We start from the raw sequence: 16,263 nt of genomic DNA, 5'->3' as shown, positions 1-16,263 counted from the left end.
TCGGCTTTTTGAACATACGCCAAAGTAAGTACAGCAGAGTACACACTGTGACAAATATTATGGAATTAAATACATCTATGCTTTTTTTTTTTTGTTTGGTCACTCGATCTACAATCTTACGCTTCCAGTTTTTCTCTCAGCCATCTTTAATCTCTTTTCAGAGTAAAGAAAAGAAAGATCATCTAAAGTCTGATCTATTACAATATTAAAATTAGTTCCTCAAATAATTGGAGCATGGATCCTAAGAATATAAATAAATCTAAATACATTGAGCTCGATAACTGATGACAAAAATATCAACCTCTCGAAAACCAAGGAATGGTGTTAGGATTATTTATGTATCCTATGCAAATACAAACAAGCTATTTTATGACTCAACATATTACCTACTTATTAAATAATAATAATAATAATAATAAAGAAGAAAGGGCTAATTTGTTTTATATATAAATAAAATAAAATAGAAAAATATAATAGACATACTATGTTGCGTTTGGAGTTTAGCTAAAATTTGAGTGAAAGCCATCCTCCACACGCACACTGCATCCATCAACAGCATGACAGCCTTGCCATCACGGATTCACGCCGTATGTGGGCCCATCCAAACCTCCGGATCCTCCATCCATCGTTGTCGAAGACGATAACAATGATGCACAGTGAATGAACCTACATAACGCCAGCTTCGTTCATTGAATTTGATGACGCCAACCACAATCAAAAGAAATATGGCCTAATAAATGATCCAAAAAGAATGAACAGGTAGCTCACCGTAACACCAGTTGGAGTTGGAGCAGTTGTCCGATCCTTTCTTATTTCCACGCCAAACTTTATCCTGTTATCTACATGTATCGTCCTGCACATCTCGCAACCCTTTTGCCCACTTGTTTGTCTCAGATCGCTCGACTCCACACACATGCCCAAACGAGCAGCTGGGTCCCATTCATATCAAACCATGAGCGTGTGGTATCAATCGTGAAGACAACCGCTAGTGCGTCTACTAAATCTTGTTTTTTTCTTTTCTTTTTGCTCTCATTTTACTCCTTTCCTGATTAATAATTCATCTAGTCATTAACACATATATATATATATATAGAGAGAGAGAGAGAGAGAGTGAGAGAGACAGAGAAACTGTAGTCGTTATAATTACCCACCAGCGCATACGCCAAACAACCTTTATGGGCTTTGCAGCGACCGTTTCGCTTGCACATAAATCTCTCTTTGTCTTCTTCGCCGTTCCTCCGTCACGTTACTCGCCGTTATCTTCCCTCTTCTCTCTATATAAATAGATGTTATCCCCTCCTCTCTCCTCGCACTCGCTCGCTCTCTCTCTCTCTCTCACTCTCTCTCTTTCTCACACACACACACAACGCACGAGTCGGAAATAGACGATAGAGGAGGTGGATGGAGAAGGTTCAGCTGTCGAACGCCACCTCTTCCACTTCCTCTCCCGCGCCGCAGACGTCGTCGTCGTTTTCGAGCCTCGCGGCGTACGGGCGAGCGCTGGCAGATACCCACCGACGGCTCGGGCGGCGGGCAGGGTCGGTAACGACAAGCTACGAGGAGATGAGCCGGGTCAGGGCCCGGTCGGGAGCCGACATGGCGCGGTCGCTGCGGTGGCCAGACCTCGTCGGGCTGGGGCTCGGTGGGATGGTCGGCGCCGGCGTATTCGTCGCCACCGGCCGCGCCGCCCGTATCTGCGCCGGCCCCGCCATCGTGCTCTCCTACGCCATTGCCGGGCTCTGCGCCCTGCTCTCTGCCTTATGCTACACTGAGTTCGCCGTCGACATGCCCGTCGCCGGCGGGGCTTTCAGCTACCTTAGGGTCACCTTCGGTGAGTAATTTATTGCGGTGCCAATTAATTTTCTGCAACTCTACCTTTCCTGCAGTTGCTCCTTCCTTTTTCTTATCGTCGTGGTTCGATGTCTTTCTTTTCTTTTCTCTGCAAAGTGGGATTTTGACAATTTTGGTTGAATTTTAGTTTCTGCTAATATTATTCTTAATATTTTATTGTAAATTTCTGCAAGGGAATTCAGCACGGATAAGATTTGATCTGTAAATTGTTTGGTTTTATTCCGCGTCTTTCTTCTCTTTGGCTTTATTATATCTTCTTCTTCGTGTCTGTTGTTATACAGGGGAATTTGCGGCCTTTTTGACGGGGGCGAATCTGATAATGGAGTACGTCTTCTCCAACGCGGCCGTGGCGCGCAGCTTCACCGCCTATCTTGGGACGGCCATCGGCGTGGACACCACCGCCAAGTGGAGGATCACCGTCGTCGGCCTCCCCGAAGGCTTCAACCAGATCGATCTCCTGGCTTTGGCCGTCGTCTTGCTCGTCTCCATCTGCATCTGTTACAGGTAAACCGCGCCGCCGTTCCTATTATATTAACCGAAAGAAAAGAGACAGCTGTTGTCGCTCCATGTGTCGCCGTCCTGTTAAGGTGGGTTACTTGTCGGCACCACCGAGCCGCTCGGCCTTATGGCCCCGTCCTTTCTCCCCGTTTCGTTTGTCTTGTTCTGCTCCACGTATCATTTATATGGATAGTTAATAGTATCGCACTACGTCGTTTCGTGTCACCCATCATATCCATCAATTACTACCGCTTCGTCTTCCTTCTGTGCGGTTGTTCTTCCTTCCTACGCTTCGCTTCCTGTTATGCATATTTTATTGGAAAGGTCGCTGCTTTTTCATAAATAGTGGAAAATTCCTAGTCGATTTGCTTCTGTGAAAATGGAGAATTTTAGTTTTCCACCCTTGCAAATTCCACTTTTTCTGAGTGCTTTGTTTATTTTTCTTTTTGTTGGGAATTATTGGATTGGGTGCAGCACCAAGGAGAGCTCGGTGCTGAACATGGTGCTGACGGCGACCCACATCGCGTTCATCCTGTTCATCATCGTGGTGGGGTTCTGGCGGGGGGAAACCCGGAACCTGAGGCACCCGGCCAACCCGGCGAAGAGCAACGGCGGGTTCCTACCCTACGGGATAGCGGGGGTGTTCAACGGGGCAGCGATGGTCTACCTGAGTTACATCGGCTACGACGCCGTCTCCACCATGGCGGAGGAGGTGCGGAACCCCGCCCGCGACATCCCCATCGGCGTCTCCGGCTCCGTCGCCCTCGTCACCCTCCTCTACTGTCTCATGGCCGCCTCAATGTCCATGCTCGTTCCCTACGACGCCGTAAGTTACCGCACTGCTTTGTTTTTTTTTTTGTTTTTCCTTTCTTCATCTCTCGTTATTTTAAGTGGGACCCACAAGGGTTCTTTTCCGGGTGGGTATAAGAGACGGTTGGGACGTGAAGCCCGTGGGACGGAAGTATTTGTCGTTTGAGAAACGATCTGTCCACCCACGTAATCGACCCATACAGAAACCCAAATAAATCTCACACTTAACCGTGAAAGGCTCGCTTTCCTATTGATTCGCCCTTGGTGTTCGTCAACCTTTGGTTTCTTTTATCGGCGTCCAAAGCAATGTTCTTATCGTTTAGTAGCTTCAGTACTTTTAAAGCCGATGTCGGCCGTTGATCGGTGGGCCAGGGGCTAGCGATCTCGTTGGGCTTGCTTCGCTGTTAACAGTAGGGATGATAGTGTTTCAACAGTGACTTACCGACAGCAAAATAAGAACACTGGTGGACGTGTATGTACTCCGGATGGACACGGCGGGCCAGGGGTTCGTGATTTCGTTGGGCTTGCTTCCCTGTCCACAGTGATGATGATAAGGACTAACCTGAGTGAACATGCATGTATGTACTCCAGATCGACGAGGAGTCACCGTTCTCGGCGGCGTTCAGAGGATCGGACGGCTGGGGATGGGTGTCGAACGTGATAGGGGTGGGGGCCAGCTTCGGGATCCTGACGTCACTCCTCGTCTCCATGCTGGGCCAGGCACGCTACCTCTGCGTCATCGGACGGTCCAGCGTCGTCCCCGCATGGCTCGCCCGCGTCCACCCCAAGACCGCCACCCCCGTCAACGCTTCCGCTTTCCTCGGTCAGCCTCTCTCTCTCTCTCTCTCCCATACTTCTCCTCTTTCTATACTTTTGTCCGCTACCATCCATCTGAATTCTGCACCGTCCTCTCTCGAAGTCACACGTACGGTTTTGGCAAAAGGGCCATGTGCTCATGATTTTACCGTCGTCTGTCCGATCAGTAATATGCAGATAAGATCTATAAATCATGCACCACTATGTTGTTGTCTTCGTCCGTGGTAAAGCGACAATAAAGTGGCGCACCTATGATCATGGTTATCCCTATGCATGTGGCTAAGACCGGTTAGTGTACGATGGTTATTGTTGGGATGACAAATTGACACGTTGATTGAGAGCGAATAACTCGAGGTGCGAGCCGAATAGTCGCATCACATAAGCTGCAATGTTCTCTTTTTGATCAATTGTCTATATGTGCCTGTGAGAGCGACACACGTCCCCACGCACACATGAAGGCATTTGCGAGCCAGTCGCAGTGGGAGATCTACCAACCGGTGGTGGATCAAGCAAATTCCATCCACAAAAACGCGTTACATAAAGAAATTGTTGCACAGATGCCGAGCCTTCGTTTTTGGTGATCTTCCTCTTGTCTTGATAATAGCTAGTGACCATACATGATGAGATTGATCTCTTTTTACTATCGAACGATGCAGGAGTTTTTACGGCGGCAATCGCTCTCTTCACCGACCTCAACGTCCTCCTCAATCTCGTATCCATCGGCACGCTCTTCGTCTTCTACATGGTAGGCAACGCCGTGGTGTACCGGCGCTACGTCGCGGTGGGCTCGACGAACCCCTGGCCGACCATATCCTTCCTGCTCTCCTTCTCCTCCGTCTCTATCACATTCACCCTGATATGGCAATTTGCGCCCGCCGGGTTGGCCAAGGCGGTGCTCCTCGGCGGCTGCACGGTGATAGCGGTCGCCGTTCTCCAGGTCTTCAACTACCTGGTGCCGCAGGCTCGGAAGCCGGAGCACTGGGGGGTGCCGCTGATGCCGTGGATACCGGCCGTGTCCATATTCCTCAACGTGTTCCTGTTGGGCTCGCTCGATGGGCCGTCGTACCTGCGGTTCGCCTTCTTTTCCGCGTTTACTGTGCTCGTCTATGTCTTTTACAGCGTGCATGCCAGCTATGACGCAGAAGAAAATGGTGGCCTCGTAAAAGTTGCAGATAGCATCAGCCATCCTGCGGGAAAAGATTGTGGTGGTGGTGGTGGTGGTTTCCAAGTGTGATTCGGGGGAAAGCCCCGTTTTTGTTCGAGTCTCTTTTCTCTTCCTCTGTAAGTTGGATTAGATGGGGAGTTACAGTTCCAATGGACGGAAAAGAACTAGTAACAGTGAAACGGGCTGGAAGAAAACAAGCAAAGCAAAAGTATTATATACTCCAAAGCTGTAACATAGTAGCTTTTGTATCCTATTTTAGGGAGACTATATGATCCAGATATATTCCAACTATATTCGTTTTTTATTATTATTTTGACTTATGCTGCTGTCATTGATTCGGATGACCGATGCAAACACTGCATTATTAGTAGACGAGTGATATAATACAATATACGAGTCCTTGCATGGGAGGCTGTACATAATCCCTACTTTCTTAGCATGTTATGGATTTATAATCTACCCCCTAATGGCTAATAATAATACCATTTCCCTCCGGATTTGATTTCATTTGGAAGTAACACTCATTTTCAAAAAGTATATCTGACACTCAACAAGTAACAGAGGCAAAGAAACAAAAAGAGAAGCTGCATCTGAACCAAATCCATGCGCTTTTAATTTCCACTCCTAGTCGCTCGAGATGGCATTGGATTTTTGATTCGATATGATGTGTCAATCAAAAGATGTACACATTTCTATCCTTTGCACAGACCTAATCCCATCAAATCTTCTTTTCTCCTCGGAAGATATCTTCTCGTATCATTCAGAAAGTTGCAAGTGAAAGGTGGGCTAAACCTGTCTTCCTACTTTGTCCGGGATAAGTCAAACGATTCGTTTTCAGTTGTGGGTGCTAAAAAGCATACATGTTCTATTTGAACATTGGTCTATGATTCACTTTTAGGCTTAGTAGATTCGCATATAAGTTTGATGATTACTTGTGATACGTACATTTGGGTCAGCACGGCAATGACGCATGCGGGAAAAGACTGATGGCGTTTCGAGGAAGCAATGAGATCTACCATGTTTTACTTATGTTCCTTCCATCTTAAGTTTTTACTTGTTGACGTACCGAAGACGTCATTCGCGTTTTAGTTGAGGGGAAATTAATTAGTTTGTCTCAAAGCTAACATCCACCGAGGATCACAAAAAATGGGGTTGGTAATTCCCCATATAAAAATTAGAGTTATAAAGTAATAATGCTTAAGATGAACAAAATTCAACCTGGAAGCAAGCAGATGGATGCATGAAACTATGGGTTGGAGACCCCGATGGGTCTCATTTAGTAGAGTTGCTGAAGTTGACGAGGTAGAGGGAGTCTAGACTCGGTGACGTAGGTTCTGATGCATGGCTTGCTTAAAGCCCTTCAAGGGTAGCAAATGCTTTGCCTGTGAGAGCTGACGAGACGTGATAAGTAAGTTTTGTTATATTATATGATTTTATCTAATTAGATAAGATATATTATTGGATATGATTAGATTATGATTATGATTATCAGTGAATAAAAAAATCTAATTATAATAAGATTATTTAGAAGACGAGTTTGATGAAATTTACTTTGTAACTATTAATTCCTCTGTTCTTGCCTATAAATACATAAGATCTTTTAACGACTAAAAATACATGGATACTCACATAAGATAAGAGGAGACAAGGATATATGACATTATGGAGAGAGATTATATATTTTTTCTCATCTCCCTTTAGTCACGTGAATAAGTCAACTAGAGATTATAAATTTTCTCCCATCTCCTCTTTGTCCTTTATCTATTGTTTAAAGCGATCATGTGAATGATAAAAAGAGAAGAATTTGTAGATCGACATCTCTATAACTTTTAAATCTGATGACTGTGCATCCATAGATCAGATAAAAGTTTTCTGAATGATATCGAAAGACATTCATCGTAAATTTGATATTATGTTATTTGATCTCAAATTTTCGCATTTAGGATTTTTTTTTTGTATAACAGAAGTATAAGGATGATTTTTATACTAACAATTATTATCATATTACTAACAATTAGTATTAATAAATCCTCCTTTAGATGATGCTTCTCTCAAGGTCCACAATCATGAACTCTCCACCGATAACATGGGCAAAATAAGACACTACCTTGAAGAAAGTTTGAAATCATCACATGCAAGATTAGTATTATGCTAATGTTCTCCTCGTTGGCGGAAATCATATCATTATATGTTTTTTATATCATAATCATAAAATTATGACATATTAAAATTTTTGTTTGACAAATCAAAGATCATAAGTATACAAAGATATTTATCTGTATGAGATATAAAACAAAGATTAAGAGAGTCTTACCTTTAGTGGTCGCATGATTCATCAAAGGATTTCATTAAACTAAGTATAGCTAAATCTTATAGTGGCACGGTCAAAGTCTATCAACTTTTTATCTTTTCATTATCCACAAGGAATATTGTATAATATAATAATCTAGGTGATGATATTATCATATCAAGTCAAATTTTATACATACGAAAGGAATATTATAAAATTTAATAATCCAATTGATGATGGCATTATCATATCAAGAATACGTGTTAGATTTAGTACATTAATTGTTGATAGAAAAATAATGATATGATTAACACTTTCATTTCATTGGGCATGTATTTGATATCTCAGCAGTCATGTTGTTAATATTTTGACGTCACACGACTAATACTTATCGATGATTCATTCCTAATATTTATTTTTACTATATATTGCTAATATATCCTCGTCTTATTGACATTATTAACAACATCATAGTTGTTGTATGTCTAACAAATTCAACAGGGTCAAGAGATGTATGTAATCATCCCTAGCATCAATACATATCTATAAGCGTAACGGTGTAAGAGCCTCCTCATGCATGTTCTCCTACATAATATTTTTAGCTTTTTTAATAATTCAACTCTAACACTCTTAATATTTTGCAAACACCTCATTCCTTTGACCGAATTAAGTATTAAAGCGATTATGTCGAGTATGCCCTCTTCAAAGGCAAGAACATAATATGACTCAATTGATTCCGAGTCAACATCTCAATTGAACAATTAGATTTTTAACATAATAATTATCAATAATATAACTAATATTAAAACATATGTTTTGCATGAGTTGATATTTTTCCAAATCGTTCAAAGATAGACATAAAATATGACTCAATTGACTCCGAGTCAATATCCCAATCGAATAGATAGATTTTGATGTACTGTTGTCGATAATATAACTAATATTAAAACACATGTTTTGCATGATTAGGTACAAAATGGAGAAATACCTTGTGTTGATGTGGAAAGCCAACCAAATGGCCATCACGTTTAGTTCCGCAGTGGAAGATCATGCAAATAGCCAACCAAATGGATGCTCTCCTCGAGCACTAACGATGGACGCCATTGACGAGACGGGGCTCCAAAGATTAGGCTGAAGACACCTCTTATCCGAGCCAGTGGATGAGGTCAACCACTTGTCTTAGAGTTCTCTTTCACAGTCTCTTAAAGAAGAATAATTGCTGCCGCAATAAAACTTTTTATTCCATCTCAATCCATCCGAATCTCTTGTCTTTTTAGTCTCGGACATATGATGAGCATGAAAGTTAAACTTAGATTAAATCTGAATTCTAGATGTATCGGACCACTAGAATATAAATTAGAATCATCGATATCAACCCGATCTTTTTGAGTTTCTCGACCGATAGATAGATCGCTCTCTAAATGAAAAATAAAAATAATTTTGCATTCATACAAAGGATCTTTAGAAACTCAAGAATCATGAAAATAACTTCCGTTCTATCTCTACAACGTTGTTCGAAGTGTGAAACACAATGCACGAACTCATTCTCGAACAAATCAACATCCGAAACGTGAGTCCGAACCCAAATCAAACCAAAGGAGATTCGATCACACTCGAAACACCTAAACGACTGCCCATCCACACCCAAAGAAGCCTAATCGATCCAATTCTGAACTAATAGCCCACGGCTTGCTAAGTGGACGGACAGGTGCGAACTCCGGTTGGGTGAGCCGCAACCCAAATCACATAAATTCGAGCCCATCATTAAAATCCCGACAGCCCGCTACAATTATCACGACCAATAATTTATGGGTCAATGAATAATCCTCGACATCAAGCCATGAGATATAAGTCATGGGAAGTAATAGATCGAACACCGCATCCAAGTGTTGGACAATTCTAGAACTTGACATCTGATACATGATTGATAAAAGCCAAGTTACCATGAGATACAAGTTATTATATTTCCATGAAATATATTAACTTTTATCTAGTTTGTATTTGAGAGCTTGATTCTTTTAAATTATTCTTTTTATGCCTTTTTTATGTTAAGAAAAATAAAAATCTCTTTGTTGAGAATGAATCATAAATAAAGATAATTTCCTTGTCTCTTTTCCAAAAAGCATGGACACTCATTCGCAAAAAGCTGGTTGGGAAGCTTTGCAGTCACACAGAAAGGAGGAATAATTTGAGGGAGGGAGGGAGGGAGGGTGAAGAAAAGAAGAGACCTCACATGAGGGCAGCAGCCATCATGGTTGGACCATGCTACAGGTTAGGTTGATGATGGCAGTGACTTGTCAAAGAAAAGATGGAGATGGGAGCATATAGTGGGAGGCATTTTGTAGGCCCTCAATGGATTCATTTTCCGCGGAGTGGACCTCTCATCTGATGCATGATCATCTCCATCATTTCCTACTGCATCGTTTGCTCATCGTCGTGTCCTTGTCATATTTGTCCTTCAAATGTATCCTGACGTCTCTTCCCACTTCGCTTTTCTTATGATCTGCACGCTTTTACTGTTATGTCATGCCGCTGAGTTCATTTGATAATTCTAAGGACGACACCTTTCGTCACCATACGATCGTTTTCTTGTGATCTCTATGATATGATTCCGCAAGGAGTCGCGTCTGTGTTCATCCTATCCTCTTACATTCTACTGCGAGTGTGAAATGATAAGAAAGTAAATGACAGCAAAAATCAATTACCACAAGATGATCTCTTCCTTCTTTTTCTTTCTTTTTGAGAGGATTACAAATATAAGAACATTGGCTAAGGTTATCTAGAGGTACTGCTGCTGTTTCCTTTCGATCTGATGTTTCCTGAGATCTCACCCGGTAAGTAGTATCCCATCCATGAGGACATCGACCGACAGGGCCCGTACAGGGTGGTCGAGTCAACCCAAAACGTCACTTGGGAGAGGGGAGGGTAGGTTGGTGGAGTTTGGGAACATGGCCTCGGATCTCCTCATCTCTCTTCCACTTCACTTCCTCCACAACATCCTCCCTCATCCATCTACTCCTAAGCATGCAACCACAAACTAGTTTCAGAGCAAAATGTACTACGTTAAGCAACAAGAATCAGAAATAAGTAGCATTCTTCGTCCTCTTAGGAGACGGATGAATTGGCAACCTGCAGTTGATATCTAGAGGTTTTGGTGGGCATGAAGTTGCCCTGTTTCTGGGGCAAGAACCAACTGCGTCTCTAGCTCCGGCACGCAGTCTAAATTGACGCCAAACAATCTCAAACGCTTAGAGTGAGTCGGACGTCCCATCGCCTTGCTTCTCACTACATCAACCTCGTCATCTGTAAACGGATGCGTTTCGCCAATCTATCAGCATGTGAATCAGTCACTTGGCACTAAATGGTGCCGCAATGCAGCAAAATCCTACCTGCGCGAAGAGCGAGTCTCGTGGTCGATGAAGCTCTCGCCGTGTAGCACATGGGGATCCACGGAGCTGCCGCGTTGGCCATGGTCAAAGTGCAAGCTGCCGGTGGGCTCTCATCTTCACTGCGCCGCCTGCAACTAATGTAGAACCGGTCGCCGCGGTGCCGAAGACGCTCGAAGAAGACGACGTCGCCAGCATCGAGCCTCTTTTCCTTGACAAAGCCGCTCCAGCCCTTGGTCAGCACGTAGCTCTGGCTACTGGTCCAGTACGAGTAGCGGAACCGCCATGGCTTGCCAGACTCGTCCTCGAAACTCAAAAGATGGCCTTTCTCGCCCGAGTCGCCGTCGAGGGGGAAGTACTTCTCAGCGTGCTGTTTCGGTATGACCAATCTGTTGAGTTTGCCTACGTCGCTTGGAGTCAGGGGCTTCTCAAACATATGCTCCCTCTCATGCTCGACTCCTTCCTGCCCTACTCGGTACGTGTAATGGAAGTACTGGCGTGGGTTGATCATGGGAGACTCCTCCCAAGTCCAAGCTTGCGGATGATGTCGCGCTAGGGGGTTCATGGACATGTTAGAAACGAAGCAGAAGCGAGGGGGAGGGGGAAAGAAGAGCACGGGAAGTTGGTATATATGGGAGACGACGAGAGTGTTGTAGTTGCTGCAGAGAAGCTTGTAGAAAAATATGCGTCTCACAGTAGCAGAATAAATCTCAATGACACAAATTAACATCTAATTCGATTAAAATATAGAATTTGGATTCGGGGAGAGGGGGCCTAATTCGATGAGCTGCGACACAACAGAGGTACATTATCAAGACGAAGGCGGACAGGAAGAATCAAGTCTCTGTAGCTCCCTACATTATCAAGTGATAAGGAATGATCAGGTTGTGCATGCTGCTACTTTAAAGGAGCGAGTGCTGCCGTTGTGGCTTTTTCAGAACCATACAGGACGAGACCGAGCGATTCCATTCCATGTGGCCGGTTTGGTTACATACATTTCAATCATTAGAATTGGGTTTGGTTTATTATATCTTACCTGCTGTCTCTCCGACGGATGCTCATCATCTTCTTGCGACATTGAATCGACCGTGAACCCAATTTGGCCCTCCGTATTTACCGGTTCGGTGTATGACCACGAAACCAACACTGAACTCGGTGCTTTTACTTCTGACTACAAAGATCCACAAGTGCACGTCAAGAGGAATAATATGTAGGAAGGCCTAAGTTTTGGTCAGGATCAACTTTTCTGCAGATTCTATCTATAGCAAATCTACCCACACAGTGGACTTTTGTCAATATTGCATGTGTGTGTGTGTGTGTATATTTATCATCAAGTCGGGTGATTTTTTTTTTTTTTTTGGTTATCTTTTTTTGTCCAAATTTAACTGTTCATAATAGTACTGTTGAAAAGGATAAGAAAGCCATAGATTTCCTCAACTGAGTTTGGAGATAAGATTTGTCTCAAAGAAACCTTGTCCTGCTGACGTCACTCAATTCCTTCGACTCTCTTCTCTCTCTCATGATGCGTTTATGTGTTCTCCTTTTCACCGTCGTCTGGTAGTGCAACCCATGTGGTCGGCACCCTCGTAGGTAGGTTTTTGGGCAAGCCTACCTCGTTCTACTTAGCCTGCCCCCTAACTTCTTTCGAACTGCACATGACTGAGTGAACCTTTCGTGGTGCTTAGTATTTATTATAGGAGACGGATGAAACACATGCAAGTGTTCTTTTTCTTTAATTCCAGGCGTCTTGATCCGCCCACGCCTCTTCCACAGGATGCATGCAAGTGGTGCTCGACTCTTCGTCTTTTCCAACTTTAATGTTCTTTTAGTTCCAGAAGGGTGCAACGATTTGTAGGGATTTGAACTCTCTACGCCAACATAACCTAGCAAAATAGTGTTGAATGCAGGCATGCTTTCGGATGAATCTGACTGCATTTTGCATAACTTTTTTCCCCCACAAAACCCTGCTGGAACAGTCACAATAGACAGATTCGGCAGCGTTGGCTAAGCTGAGAGAGAAGGCAGTCACACAATCGCTAACCCATAGCGACAAATTTAGAGCAGACGGACCAAACCAGGAGAGTCGCTGCCACTTCTACCTGCTCACTATCGACTAACAGTGTGTCGATCCTTGTAAGACCAACCAACACCCATATGGACTGAGGTCAGTATGACAGTAGGAGTGATTTGTCCCCCTTGGGATAGCTGACACGAGCATACATATATAGAGGATTGCTGGTCTCAAGGGACAACACGCTCATGTTGGTGAGCCTGCATTGTTAAGTCATCGGTTGTGGTAAAGGTGCAGCTCACAAGTACTTTGGAATTGGAACTTATAAGGTCTCGATGCAAGTAGTTGTTAGGCCACCTGCTCAGGAGAACAGTCCAAGTGTTGTGTCCTCTAGGAGGTGTACTCACGCCTGGCCACGGCTCCAGCTTTGCTCCTCACTGATGTAGGACTTGGGAGAGCTGATCTATTGCAACCACTCATCACCCACCTGCCTGGTTCCACAATAGGAGGCATCACCGCTTCCAGCTCTTGGAAGTTGCAGATGCATGTGAGACAGGATCGCGGATGGGTAAGTCTGCATCGATAAGACTAGTGATTCCGCTATGCTGGAGCAGCAGAGTGTTCTGTTCTGAGCAAGATAAGAAAACAGACCCCGAGCTGTCTAATTACTTGGCGACACGAGGTAAGAATGCAAGAATGTTTATTCTCTTTCTACTTGTTATATTTCCCATGGTTTGTGGTTGCTGCATCGATTCCAACTTTAGGCTGGAAGTGAGGGGGACCCTTAAGCCATGCCAAAATACACGGCTGGAGATGGAGTTCTCCGAAGCTTATTCGGGCATTATTGGAATAGCCGTCATAGATTTGTATTGTAGTTCTTTTCACATGTGTTGCCTAAAACATGGGGTACGGCCTAACAGGCCTCTATCTATCTGTGTTGTCTTTTTGTCCTTTCAGCACTAGATTTCATCTGACATACTACGACTTTTGGAATCTTTTGATCAAAATACTACCATACTTATTCGGAAAATTGATTGGAAGAAGCTAATACGAAACCTATTTCTTTCATCCGCAAGATAGGTTTAGCTATAAAATGCGGTATGATCTAAAAAAAATCAGAAAATTCGCCCAACATCTACTTTTAAAGAATTAGATCTATCAGATCTTGGACGATTTCGCCGGTGTGGCCCAGCCTCGTGGTGCTTAGGCCCTGTGCTGCTTAGGCCCAATAAGACGAAGGCCCATCAAAGGCCCTATAATTTATCTAAGGATGGCCTGTAGGATCAGGAACCTATGAGGAAATAAGATCCTTTCTTTATATTTAAACAAGTATCTTAATTTTAATTCAATCAAGGTTAACATATGAAAACAAGAAATTGAATTACTAATGGAACAAATTTTAGACTGTAATTGGAAAAGGGAAATTAATAATTAAAGGAACCATTCAACAATATATGATGTGTTTGTGATTTTTATTACGAACATGCATCCCAAAAAAAAGATTAAAAGGCTTCATAAAAACTCTATTTATATCAATTATAATTATATTTTGATTTAAGTGTATATTGAAGGTGGATAAAAATATAAAATTAATTTATAAGGATTTAACGAATGTACTACTTCGATCAAAAGACACATGAGAATTAAAAGTAAATTCATCCATATGAGATTTTTGTTTTTGAAAAGGTATCAAAGTTTTTACTAACCTAAACTGAAGAGCACATTTGATTGCGAAAAAGAAATATGATTATGCAGGAACAATATAACATTAATTTAAGCAAAAAAAACCCCAGCATAAGTCATTGCAAATGGTTGTTCTTTTCCTCCCACATGGCCTCGTACTGTAGACCGCATTAAAATGAGGAGATCTTTAGGGCAGATAATGCCCGTATTGCGGCTTTATGACGGTGCTTTCTTTACTTTGAAGACACATGAAGTGGTTCCATCGCAAAACAAAGGAAAGATAGCAAGGTACAAGTTGCACTTCACTTCTTTTCACTTTTAGCATGCATTCGAGTGGTTTCTTCGATTTTTATTATATGGTGATCGATGGATAAGTTTGGAGAAAGAATTTCTTTTATTTATTTATTTATTTACTTTATGTTGCACTGCATTTTCTTCCTTCCAACACCACTTCACTTTTGTTGCGTTCCACAGTACCTTTGCCTTTCTAATTATTAGAGCTGTCCTTTGTATCTTTTGGACCATCTTAGACCAAGCTTTTGACTGTGGCCATGACTGGTTTCAAAAGAACAACCCATTGCACATAAGCCTTTCAGCATTTAGAGCTGCAGGAGACGGTTGCATTTCTCTTCACCGGCAGATGTGCATCCGCCAAACATGTTCTGAAATCAATGCAAGAATGGGACTGATGATGCATGGCCTTAAGTGCTTCTTTAATTTGCTTTACCTTTCTTTGTACTTGCGTCTACATGTGGAACTTTATAAAGAATTAGATTCTTCCATCTTCTTCTCTTCCCTTTCTCCTGCCGGTGAAAATAAGAAGGTAGCGACGTATGAATACATTCGATGGTCATCTCTTTCTTTCGGATGGGTAGATGGTCAAACTTCTTTTTACTCTCTTTATCTTCGCGGTCTGCTTGGTTGTGGGTTCTAGTGATACAACCAACAAAGTAATATGATTGGGGAATGCAGAGTGATCTTGGTAGGAAGGCGAGGAAAAAACCAAAGGAGATGGTGGAGCTCTGCTTTCCATGCAAAGAAAGGCACGCTAAGGAGGACCATTCGATGCTGCCCCTAACAAGTTAAGAATCTATTCAAACTATGCATCTTTACAGTACGTTTTGGTTGTCAAAGAAAAGCCAAATGCATAACGAAAACGTCTCTACGGTATGTTTGATTAAGAGGAGTTTACGATCATTCGTTCAGCTAAACCAGTTATTTGTGCCGCAGTCGTCAGTGGAAGTTCAACTCAGTTACTAAGCTTTTATGGAAAGAGAGAGGGAGGGAGGGAGGGAGGGGGGGGAGAGATGTGGAAGGGGAAAAGGCAGACCTTTATGGAATTAATGGGGGTGGTGATATCCATAAGGTGATGACTTTATTCCTTGTTCTTTGAGTCATCAGGGTAAGGGGGGGAGCCGTACGCAGTTCCCGATTCTTTGAGGTCAGAGCAGACCATATGTTCGAAAAAAGAAGTCCATGTCATTTAAGAGGACCCATCCATCAAAAGATGGGCGGTCACAGACCCACTTCAGATGACCCACCCATTCATTCATGCAAAATCATTGTTGTCGGCAATCCAGCTTCCCGTCGAAAAAGAAGCAAAAGGAATCCCTTTTTCCACTTCGTCAAAGTGTTTCTGGCCTCTCTGTAATGCCACCCCAACCTCATTTGTCGGTGTAAGACTCATCATTTTAGCAACAGGATGTGGTAGTGTTGCGTCGTTTGCTCGTGTGAAGAGATGTGTTTCAGTCTT

General features: G+C 43.0%; 2 protein-coding genes across 2 annotated transcripts; one reads left to right on the top strand and one right to left on the bottom strand.

The window, feature by feature from the left end:
* The first annotated feature begins 1,315 nt into the window (after positions 1–1,315).
* LOC103990037 (cationic amino acid transporter 7, chloroplastic) lies at positions 1,316–5,447 on the top strand. The gene is made up of 5 exons (XM_009409058.3): positions 1,316–1,831; positions 2,133–2,355; positions 2,824–3,175; positions 3,751–3,982; positions 4,632–5,447. Exons 1-5 carry the CDS (start codon positions 1,402–1,404, stop codon positions 5,207–5,209), a joined length of 1,815 nt encoding a protein of 604 aa, XP_009407333.2. The 5' UTR covers positions 1,316–1,401; the 3' UTR covers positions 5,210–5,447.
* A 4,684-nt stretch (positions 5,448–10,131) lies between these two features.
* On the bottom strand, positions 10,132–11,657 carry LOC103990038 (B3 domain-containing protein Os11g0156000). The gene is made up of 3 exons (XM_009409060.3): positions 10,820–11,657; positions 10,560–10,733; positions 10,132–10,448 (listed from the first exon to the last, which is right to left on the bottom strand). The coding sequence occupies exons 1-2, from the start codon at positions 11,544–11,546 to the stop codon at positions 10,573–10,575; spliced, it is 888 nt and encodes a 295-aa protein (XP_009407335.2). The 5' UTR covers positions 11,547–11,657; the 3' UTR covers positions 10,132–10,448; positions 10,560–10,572.
* Between the last annotated feature and the right edge of the window lie 4,606 nt (positions 11,658–16,263).

This window comes from Musa acuminata, chromosome BXJ3-6, assembly GCF_036884655.1.
Source record: "Musa acuminata AAA Group cultivar baxijiao chromosome BXJ3-6, Cavendish_Baxijiao_AAA, whole genome shotgun sequence".
In the NCBI taxonomy this organism is placed as follows: Eukaryota; Viridiplantae; Streptophyta; class Magnoliopsida; order Zingiberales; family Musaceae; genus Musa; species Musa acuminata.
Note: the sequence above shows the minus strand (reverse complement) of the source record. Positions and strands in the feature narration are given on the sequence as shown.

Bases quoted from the DNA above. Each gene is read 5' to 3' on its own strand.
- LOC103990038 (XM_009409060.3), bottom strand. From the start codon at position 11,546: ATGTTAATTTGTGTCATTGAGATTTATTCTGCTACTGTGAGACGCATA. The intron at 10,734-10,819 runs GTAGGATTTTGC...ATCCGTTTACAG, and splicing joins GAGACTCGCTCTTCGCGCAG to ATGACGAGGTTGATGTAGTG.
- LOC103990037 (XM_009409058.3), top strand. From the start codon at position 1,402: ATGGAGAAGGTTCAGCTGTCGAACGCCACCTCTTCCACTTCCTCTCCC. The intron at 1,832-2,132 runs GTGAGTAATTTA...GTTGTTATACAG, and splicing joins CTACCTTAGGGTCACCTTCG to GGGAATTTGCGGCCTTTTTG. The intron at 2,356-2,823 runs GTAAACCGCGCC...GATTGGGTGCAG, and splicing joins TCCATCTGCATCTGTTACAG to CACCAAGGAGAGCTCGGTGC.